This window comes from Pongo pygmaeus, chromosome 22, assembly GCF_028885625.2.
Source record: "Pongo pygmaeus isolate AG05252 chromosome 22, NHGRI_mPonPyg2-v2.0_pri, whole genome shotgun sequence".
Lineage (NCBI taxonomy): Eukaryota > Metazoa > Chordata > Mammalia > Primates > Hominidae > Pongo > Pongo pygmaeus.
In genome coordinates, this window is record NC_072395.2 from 43,162,545 (window position 1) to 43,173,685 (window position 11,141).

The 11,141-nt window shown below is 36.2% G+C and overlaps 1 protein-coding gene across 1 annotated transcript; it reads left to right on the forward strand.

The window, feature by feature from the left end:
* Nucleotides 1-3,089: 3,089 nt before the first annotated feature.
* Nucleotides 3,090-3,905, forward strand: LOC129022512 (keratin-associated protein 13-1). Its single transcript, XM_054468715.2, is given in 1 exon segment — nt 3,090-3,905. A coding segment is annotated over 1 exon segment (519 nt). The 5' UTR covers nt 3,090-3,120; the 3' UTR covers nt 3,640-3,905.
* Nucleotides 3,906-11,141: the final 7,236 nt, after the last annotated feature.

Consider the following 11,141-nt stretch of genomic DNA (forward strand, 5'->3'; position numbering starts at 1 on the left):
TAAAATGCCCAGGGGGGCCTGCGCTTGTGAGATGAACGAACCTATGTGGGCTGGATTTGACAGAGGACCTGTGAGTTTATGGTCTATTATTTTAACTGGTACCATTCACCACCCCAGTAGTGCGGGGAGGGCAGGATATGCCTGGGGAGGAGAAGGGCACTATTGCAAAGTGGGGAGGGCAGCTTTGCAAAATATCATAAGGGTGAGCCCTGATAAACACATCTGCTGACTTTGTTAATTTGATTAACACTGGTCCTATTTCCAGTTAACAAAAAGTTACCCTTAGTTGTGATAGGATGGTTATCTTCAAAAAGTTCCCTGGAAAATGAGGATTTGAGAAAGAAATGGTCTTCACAGCAGCTTGTGGGCTAGGACTTTTCTCCTAGCTGCCAAGAGCCTATAGACAGAAATTTAGATATTTAGAAGATCACAAGATAAAGTTGTTAAAAGTAGCTGTTTGATGTGGGGGAAGCTTCTTTGTCATTTTTTTGATTTATGCAAGTTTTATCTAGTGAGTTCTAAAGAAAATTCAAATTAAGCATACATTTACATCAAGAAAAAGTTGATACTTTCAGTATCTGTTTTATAATTACCTTTTTATTAAATAGATTCTCAATTCCATGACATTAGCCATGACTTTATACTTCTTGAGCCCCTGACATCACATATTTGGACTTTGGCGTATATTCTGTCAGAGAATTTGTCTTGAATTGTTAGAAAACATATATCTGAAGAACATAATAAAGCTATCAGACATTTTCTTATTTTGTTTTCTGTTTTGATTTGGGATTAAACAGCAGCAAAGACAACAAAAACACCAACAACACATACAGCAAAGTAATCACTAAAAGTGAGGCTGGAGCCCCAGAGAGACACATTGTCCTGACAGGTGTCTGAGGGAGACCTGGTGCTCCATGTAAGTCCCTGATGTCTTAGAGAGACCGTCATGAGCACATGCTCAGACACCTTGGGCAGGGCATATTAGGCAGAGGCAGAGACAGATGTAACTTAATGAAAGGTAAGCTTGAGGGTACTTCTCTTGCCTGACATTTTCCAAAGCTCTGTTATCACTCCTGAGGAGACTGGGAGGAACCCACTGCTCCAGCTATGCTGCCGTGGACTAGGAGTCCCTCGTGGCATCCTCAGGCTGTGGGTGTATCCGGAGAGCTGCCTGCACTACTTCTAATATATCTAGTCCAGGGTCAACCTTATAAGCCATAAAAAGTTTTCCTTTTTTTTTTTTTTTTTGAAACAGAGTCTGTCTCTGTCGCCCAGGCTGGAGTGCAGTGGCGCCATCTCGGCTCACTGCAAGCTCCGTCTCTGGGGTTCACGCCATTCTCCTGCCTCAGCCTCCCGAGTAGCTGGGACTACAGGTGCCCGCCACCACGCCCAGCTAATTTTTTGTATTTTTAGTAGAGACTGGGTTTCACCATGTTAGCCAGGACGGTCTCTATCTCCTGACATTGTGATCTGCCCTCCTCGGCCTCCCAAAGTGCTGGGATTACAGGCTTGAGCCACGGCACCCAGCCCATAGTTTTCCTTTTAAGAAGAAGGATTGGAACAAGGACACTGCTCTGCCACAAACTAGAAGACCCCTACAACCCTGGATCCACAGCTGTTTGCAGCCAATCCTCATACAAATTGCCAACAGACACAGGTGGGAGGTGAACCAGGGACACCTGGACAAGAGGCGCGCAATCTCAGGCTTGAAGCACTGCTGAAAAGAAATGACAGAGGGTGTTACAGCTGTGGCGTTGCTCACAACAAATGGCAATGTTAAAAAAAAAACTTTTCTGTGTCATAAAAAATAATTCAAGTATTTTTGATGTACTATTTCTAAAAGAGACACCAAATTTTACTTCCATTTGTTCTACAGAATATCATGTTGGCAAAATCATTGTCATATGTAGAGATGATCAAAGACTGACTATGCAACCAAAAAATGTAGAAAAAGGTTATAGATGAGGATGATGATAAAGGTATATTATTGTCTTGATTTTGTGACATCTTGGGTTTTGTTAACTATGGAAGTTTTTATTCTAAGTTAACTTCCATGTTTATATCTATTATTGTATTCATAATATTGTGTTTTTAATGATGATCTCCAAATTATGCTTTTCAACACCCACAATACCTAAATCCACCTCTTTAAAGAGGTCTGGGACAGAGTCGCGAAAAACATAGAAGCTGGTGTTACCCCGCAAATGCTCAGAAGGCAGTCAAAATTTTGAGGTGGGAGTTTAGAGGTGTTGTAGACAAGTAGGCTCCAGAACACTTACAAATATGAATGCATCATACAAAAGTCATCAAATAAGTTTATTTGAAAGCATTTTGATTTGCTTTTAGGATGGAGTATCCATCATTGGTTGCAAACTGTGAGTCCTGAGCATCCTTCTGCTGTTCTGACTACTCTGACTTGTTTCCTACCTCATCTCAGCAGTGTCTTCTACTTTACTTTTTTTCACATGGATCTTTATTGTTGTATCTGTATTTATTTATTTTTTGCTTTTGTTCTGATTTCTTTTTTCTAAATACTAATTTTTAAAATAAATTTGTTCAAGATGATATCTATGTCTAGTTATCTTTCAATTCCTTTGGCTTACTTTTATATAGGCCCTTGAGACTGGACTTACAAGTGCTGATTATAGTAAATAACAGATGGCAAACTATTTTGGAGAGTGCGAACAATAATATTTCTGCCTCTAGGCCACTGACAAAAAAAGATGAATACATTGCTCTCCCCACCCAAGACAGAAAGAATTTCCCAGCCAAAACAGGAGCAGATGTATAAATCATGGGCAGAGAAAATAAGAGGGGTTTTCTTGGACATAATGGAGTAGGGATTAATCACATACTGTCATAGCATTTGTAACATAAATGTATTTCACTGACGCAGAGCTGTAAAAACAAAATGAGTTCTTCCATAAATATAAGATGAAGGGTGTTAGTTAACTGCAATGACAAAGAAGATTACTAAGTTACTTATATGAAATGTGGGAGCTCAAATGTGTGAAGGATGACCCTGTAAGGTGCCACACCCACGGCTGAACGTATATAAGTGGTCCTGTCCAGGTGTGGCATGTTCAGTGTAACTCAGCTGAACTCACATCTCCCATCAACATGTCCTACAACTGCTGCTCTGGAAACTTCTCCTCCCGCTCTTGTGGCGGCTACCTGCACCACCCAGCCTCCTCCTGTGGCTTTTCCTACCCCAGCAATCTGGTCTACAGCACTGACCTCTGTTCTCCCAGCACCTGCCAGCTGGGTTCCTCTCTCTATAGGGGCTGTCAGGAGACCTGCTGGGAGCCCACCAGCTGCCAGACATCCTATGTGGAGTCCAGCCCCTGCTAGACCTCCTGCTACCACCGCAGAACCTCCTTGCTCTGCAGTCCCTGCCAGACAACTTACTCTGGGTCTCTAGGCTTTGGATCCAGCAGCTGCCGCTCCATGGGTTATGGATCGAGGAGCTGCTACTCAGTGGGCTGTGGGTCCAGTGGCTTCAGATCCCTGGGTTATGGAGGCTGTGGCTTCCCTTCCCTGGGCTATGGATCTGGATTCTGCCGCCCAACCTACTTGGCTTCTAGGAGCTGCCAGTCTTCTTGCTACAGACCAACTTGTGGATCAGGCTTCTATTATTGATCATCTTGTTAAATTGCTAATTTTGTTGGCTAATGCCATCAATGCCTCTACTCATAACCTTTATTGTCTTCATCATGTACAGAAAGAATTAGCCTTTTATTCTCTAATTATCAAGTTTTCAGTTTGTCTTTGGCCCCAAATACTGGCTGGCAGGCTTCATCTGAAAAACTGTAATTGGAGTACTAGCTCAAAATAAATCTTGAAGCACCCATTAAAAGTAGAATTTGTATTATTCGATGTTCTTCCACAATTGTATAAAAAGTCAAATCATTTTAATCCAATAAATCCGTTGGTCTCATATTCAGCTATGTTTGTGGTGGTTTTATATTGCTAGGGTTTTGGTGGTGATGTATTAGGGGATTATTATAAAACAATTGGTGTATATATATAGGAATAGGTTTGAAAATCATATGAAGTTTGGGATTCACACAAACTTTTGGGGGTCCCAGAGATTTTTATTATTCCAACTACAGGTAGTGGAAGTCTACTAAATATACAGACTTTGATTCATTAAAATCTCAGAATCAGGAATTAGCTTGATCCCCTTATAAAATGTGGATTCTTGTGTGTATGCCAACAAGTATAAGGTAGCAAACTAGTTGATAGTTATATCAGGAATCTGCAGAGAAAAAAATACTGTTTAGAACAATATGGTTATAGATATACATAAAAGAAAAATCGAATTGAAGGAAACAAAAGTGATTTGAAGTAACTTTTGAAGTCACCCAATCTTTGTTGGTAATAATGATCAAATGCCTGCATCTCATTGATGAGAATTCCATATGATTCAGTTATCTACATATGTGTAATAAGGGATACCATGAAACTTGAATGGAGGATTGATATTCCACCTTGGTTTGTATTCATGTTTCACACTAAGTAAAGCTGAAGATAATAACCTTTTTATATCATCAGAAGTGATAATTTAATTCACATCTGAGCATAAAATTAGGGAAATGTTATTTCTCTTTTTTGTGGTAGCATTCTTTGTTTTCTCAGGCAAAGTAGTTCCAGAAACAGGTAAGTGTGAAGATAAATAGATTTCAATAAGGAACCTAAAGTTGAGAAGCAAAAAAGAGTTCAAACAATGTTCCGTAACTATTCCCATGCATTATTCCTTTACACAACAGCTGTTAGAGAAAGAGATCCATTATACATGTAAGTTATGTTAAATGTAAAAATATGGAGACACAAAGATGATAAGGAATGTAGAGGGAAAACTTATTCTATGATATCTTAAAGGAGCTGCAAATTTTTGACTTGCAAAGACAGAAATATCAGAGGGGAGAAGTCTGGGAAGATTATACACAATAAGCAAAGCAGAAAGGGCTGAAAGTCTGTGTACTCAAGGAATTATTGGAAATTTAGCTCAGTTACAATGCAAAGTGATTTAATATGGTGTAGTAATGACAAATATGGTCATTCAAACTACTAAAACAGTCTTGAGATAGGGCACTTTTTCTTTTTTTTTTTTTTTTTTGAGACAGAGTCTTGCTCTGTCACCCAGGCTGGAGTGCAGTGGCACAATCTCGGCTCACTGCAACCTCCGCCTCCTGGGTTCGAGCGAGTCTCCTGCCTCAGCCTCCCTAGCAGCTGGGATTACAGGTGCCCACCACCATGCCTGGCTAATTTTTTTGTATTTTTAGTAGAGTCAGGGTTTCACCATGTTGGCCAGAGTGGTCTCCAACTCCCGACCTCAGGTGATTCGCTCGCCTCAGCCTCCCAAAGTGCTGAGATTACAGGCATGAGCCCCACGCCCGGCCGACATTGGGCACTTTTATTCCATTTTCTCTTCTATTCTAATCACTTATGTACTTTTAAAAAGAAATATTTTATCCAATGATTAGGTATAAATTATTAGGTTCATACCTAAGGGTAAATAAGTTAAAATCAAATGCTCACAAATGAAAAAACAATTTATAACTAATGTCTTCTGTTTAGAAAATCTAGACAAGGAAAATACATGTGAAAATATTCAAAAATTATGAGTGCCAAAATCTAAGAAAGGTCTTGATATGTAAACATACATGTGAAAATATTTAGAAATTACCAGGGCCAAAATCTAAGAAAGGTGTTGATAAATAAACAAGCAGAAAGTCATGGAAATCGTGACTACTTTTAGAATAGGAATGTTGTTAGATCCAAAAGAGAGGTTGAAGTTCAGCTCCAAATCATTTCAGTGCTTGATTAGGTTAAGAGGATATAGGAATACCAGGGCTCTTGTTCTATCCTTCCAAAATCAAATTTAAATTCTTCTAGGAGGAGGATAACATCACAGTGAGCTCTAAGTTATTTCTTTATGTAGATAAATTTAGATACAAATGTAAATATAGATACCTATTTATATATAGATATAGATACCATCGCAGATATAGTTATATCTAGATAGACATGAAAACGCAGATATAGTCTAGTACCCAACAAAAATTTACCAGGCTTCAGAAGTTAAGAAATTACTAAATCCAAAATATAGATATATGTAGCAGAATTAGGCTCACAAGAGCTTCAATAAATGAAAATATTAGATGTAAATGTTAAATAACTACACTTGACATGCTTAGGGAATAAAAAGAAAGATGAAAAATTTTGGCAGAGTACTGAAGTATATTAAAAGAACCAAAAAGAGATTTTAAAATTAAAAAATGTAATAAATTAAAATATTGAATTGGTGAATGGATTAAAACAAAATTAAACATGGCTAAAGAGATAATTAATTATTGTTCAATGGAATATATACAACTTATGCTAGCAAATCAATAATGTGTGCTGTGATTTCTAAGGCAGCACTATCCAACAGCATTTTCTGTGGTGATGAAAATATTCTCATATATGTACTTTGCACTGTATGGTATCCACTAACCGCATATATTCTATTACACAATTGTTGTGTGGCTCATATGACTGAGAAACTGAATTTTTAATGTAATTCTATTTTAATTAATATAAATTAAACTTAGTAAATGTGGCTAGTGGCTACTCTGTTGGACAGTGTGGTTTTAGGGTAACCTCTAAATAAATAATAAAATAATGTATACCACCCTGCATGACTGTCAGGCTGTGGTTGTTAAGAAATATCCTATTATATATCAAATAACTTCTTGTTGGTTAACCAAACTTGTCTGAGATTGTAAAAGTAGAAACAACATTGTTTTATTTGCTTCTTTTGCTGGATATATCTTTTTATATTTCCCTTTTCTTTTTTCTTATATTTAATAAAATCTCTTTTAAGTAAAAAATTGTTTTGATTTTTAGGCTGCTCTGATGTTTGATGTTTTTGTTAAGATTTTAAAAATCATATCATACTTAATTTAATTATCATTACATTCAGACTTCTATCTATACATATTTACTCTGTTGTTGGTGTTTGATCCATTTTCTATGTTCCCTTTTCTCATTTTCTTATTTATTCATTTATTTACTTATTATGCTTTAAGTTTTAGGGTACATGTGCACAACATACAGGATTGTTACATAGGTATACATGTGCCATGTTGATTTGCTGCACCCATCAACTCGTCGTTTACATTAGGTATTTCTCCTAATGTTTTCCCTCCCGCAGCCCCCCATTCCCAGACAGGCCCCTGTGTGTGATGTTCCCCGCCCTGTGTCCAAGTGTTCTCATTGTTCACTTTCCACCTATGAGTGAGAGTATGCGGTGTTTGGTTTTCTGTCCTTGTGATAGTTTCCTGAGAATGATCTCATTTTCATACTTTTTTGGGAGAGGAACACTTAATGAAATGGTTTAATGCTACAGCTTTACAATTTAACTTATTATTTTTTCCAACCTTTTAATTTTTAGCAATTTCTTCAGAGATTTTCATGAGCATTCTCCATTTATACTTCTATCTATATGTTAAGAACAACATGTGAACAATCCGTATTCAGGCATCATTAAGTTATGTTTCAGTCCTCTTTATTTCCTCCAAGTTTCCTTGTGAGATTACTGTCCTAATTGGAGAAATTCCTTTGGTGTTTATTTTAGTTTAGGTTTATCTGATATGGATAGCACTATAAAAAGAAGATATTTGGACATTCTACAATGGAAAAATAATCCTAAAGAGATTTGGAAAAAGTGTATTTTACAATAAAACAGAAAATGCCTCAGAAGATTTGAAGGTGGAAATGTACAGAAGGTACTGCCTGAAGAGAGTTTTTCCAGAAGAGGCATCTCTCTCAATGAGTTGTAAATATGAATGACAAAAGAAACCATAAATATATAAAAACACATAAACTTATTGATATTGAATCAGTTTTTATTTGAATTATACACAAATGGAAAAAAAACCATAGAGTTGCTACTTATCTCTCCTCAGCTCAAGGGTATCTGACTTTTTGAGTGTTTCCTCATGTGCACAAATTTATATCCACTTTGACTTTGTTTCAGATTAGTCTTCTTTTGTCACTTTTCCTTTCCTCACTTGTTCTGGTTTATCTCTGTGACACACCATGTCTCTCATTCTATTTATCTTATCTATTTTTCCCTTTCCAATGAATGTAAAAGCAATATATAATATAACATATGGAAAATAATTTTAAGGAAATCATTGGTGATTAATAGAATTAATACATACATTGCTAGTTTAATTAACAGAATTCATGTTAATGAATTAATGTTAATGAATCAATTGAATTCTTGTTTATGCATTTAATTCATGAAATAGATAGAAACCAAATACATATAATCTAATAAACTCATACAACCTGGCGTCCAAATATACTAACAGTTTCATTGTTAGTTTTGTTGTCAAAGGAGTATTTTCACTTGTTTTGTTTGGGATGTTTTGGTTAAAAGTCTCTATGCCTCTGGAAGCAAACTGGAAACTTGATTGATTGGTGGAGATGAATCAACTTATTTTGTGTTTTAAACATCTTCCCTCTTTAAGACGGCTATTTTTTGGAATCTTTATATCACATGCATAGACCTTATATGAATAATAATTTCAGGAACAGTACCTAACATATTTCTTTCAAAGAATGTGGGGCTATGATGCTTGCTGAAAAAAGAGGAACTTGGGAATAACAACTGAGTGAAAAAAACTTAGATCACACGGAAATTTTTTTACATAGGCTTAAATAGCTTTCTTGATTCAGTCACTGCTAGGTGGCAAAAAGAACCATACCCATTCATCTCACCAAGTATTTTAACATACAATTAATTTCCTTACATGTGTACAAGGAGGAAACCAATTATCCACTGTGAGAATTAATTAGGTTCATGAGATGTAGGGTTTCACCTTTGTGGATCTAAGACTCAAATTGAACATGGATGGAGAAAGCAAGCTTTTCATATCATCAGAAATGATTGTCTCATTCATATTTCAACACACATTTGCAGATGCCTAGTTTTCACATTTTCTGTTGCCATTCTAATATTTTATAGCCTAAGTATTAGAGAAAATAATAAAGTGCTAAGATAAGTTGTATATTGGTAAGATCTAAAGCTAATAGCATAAAGATATCTTTGTACAGAACTAAAAAGGAAAGTTAAAAGCATTTCTCTATTCATTAATTTTTAGATCTCTAAAAGAATCACGAGAAATGTGCATTTTGTGAACTACAGTTATTTTACACATAAGGAAATGAAGACTCAATGTGGATCAAGGATTCACTAGAGGTCCCACTCTTAAAAGAAAATCAAGATTCAAGATTTCATGAAAGACGGAGACTAACATAAGAAGCAAAAACACCAGTAGTATGATAGCGATTAAAGAGAATTTTGAGAAGATGAAATAAAATGAACAAAGCAGAGATGTATAAATGTACTTGTATTCAGCAAATTATTGGAAATCAAGTTATAATTTGTATGATGTAGCAATGGAAAATCAGTCTATAGATATATGATAGGTACCCATTTGTTTATTGTTTGAATGTCTTGAATTTTGGATCGTATTAATCTTGATCTTCTCTGATTCATATACTATTAAAATGTTTTTCTGATCAGTCATTCTTACTCTATTTCCTTACCTGTCTAAATATTCTCAAGTACTTTATAAAATAAAACTTTTGTTAAATGTTATGTAAAATAATATATTTTATATTCATTTGTTTTGCATAAGCATACATTCATGTTGAACATATAATTTAACATAATATAAAACATGTGTACAAATATATAATAATTTAACATAATATAAAACATGTGTACAAATATATAATGAATGATGAAATCTCTTGCATTTCCTGCTACATCTAAGGGAGCAGAAGACTTGTAGTTTTTGAGTTCTGGAACATATTTGTCACCTAGAAACACCTCTCTGGCCTATAGACCCAGGTTTAGGCAGCATCAGGAACAGGAAATGATTCTGCCTGTCTAAGCACAGATGCAAGCGGTCCTGCTAGTTCGACAATCCGGCAGACTCTACAGTATTGGGTGTATCTGTAATACAAAAAAAAAAAAAAAAAAAAAATGCAGTGTGGAATTTATGGCACATTCCAGTGGGAGAATCATAATGTAGGCACAGGCTTTATAATCTTTAGTGGTGAATCAACATTTCTATGGGAAGTCAGCTTCTGGGATACAACCAGGCCCTGGGAGAGATCCAGAACTTGGCCATGGGGCAGCAAGTGATCACCTTTACTCAGCTCACACCTGGCTACACTGGGAGTCTGGAATGCCAGCTGAAAGAGGAAGGAAAAATCTCAAACTGGGTTTGCAGATAGATGGACTCATTATGCGGTTGTATTTAAACATCATGGTGAGCAAAATATCTCTCTTGGCAGAACGTTGTGTTGAATACCTGGTTATCTACTTGGTATAAAAAGAAAAATGGCCACATTTGATGATACTTCTAGTATTCCTGGATGATAAAAGTTGAATTGGCCAGCTAGTTAGCCACCTGGAAGGGAAAATATTAGAATATTGATAGAAGAAAATCCAGTGTAGACATGTAGCTGGTCATATGGGAGTGAGCACACAGTGTGAAGATATTTGCATGTCTTCTTAGTGCTTACCAGTATGCATCCACCATGGAAGAAGAACAAAAATACCAAGTAGACAAAGTAACTTTGCAAGTTGATGATAGCCAGGCTTTGTCACTATTCCCCAGATTATGAGGCTGCAAAAAGGATATTTTATATTTTGGGAGAAAATTATGAAATGGGAACTGACTTTCAGATGCACAAAGCTCACTCCTAATCTTTCAGATGCACAAAGCTCACTCCTAGTAAAAAGCCTGAGTCATTTGAGGATGCAGACTTTGTCTTTAAGTGTTTTCCTGGTTTATCTCTGTTTCCAGCAATTTCTCATGATGTTATTCTTCCTCCCTCCATTGGATGTGAGAAACACCATATAATAATATGTAATAGATGGGAAATAAATTTGGAGATATAAATCAGAGGTGAAAAGTAGAATCAATCATTAAAAACATCCTTGCAAAAAACAAAGCTGTGCCACTGATTACTTGACACAGGAGAAAAATGATAGACAGAATCCCAAGGCAAAGTACAACTAGATACAAATGGAGTCATGGCCAGAGAGGAAAGCAGGGCCTTTTCAGAACAGG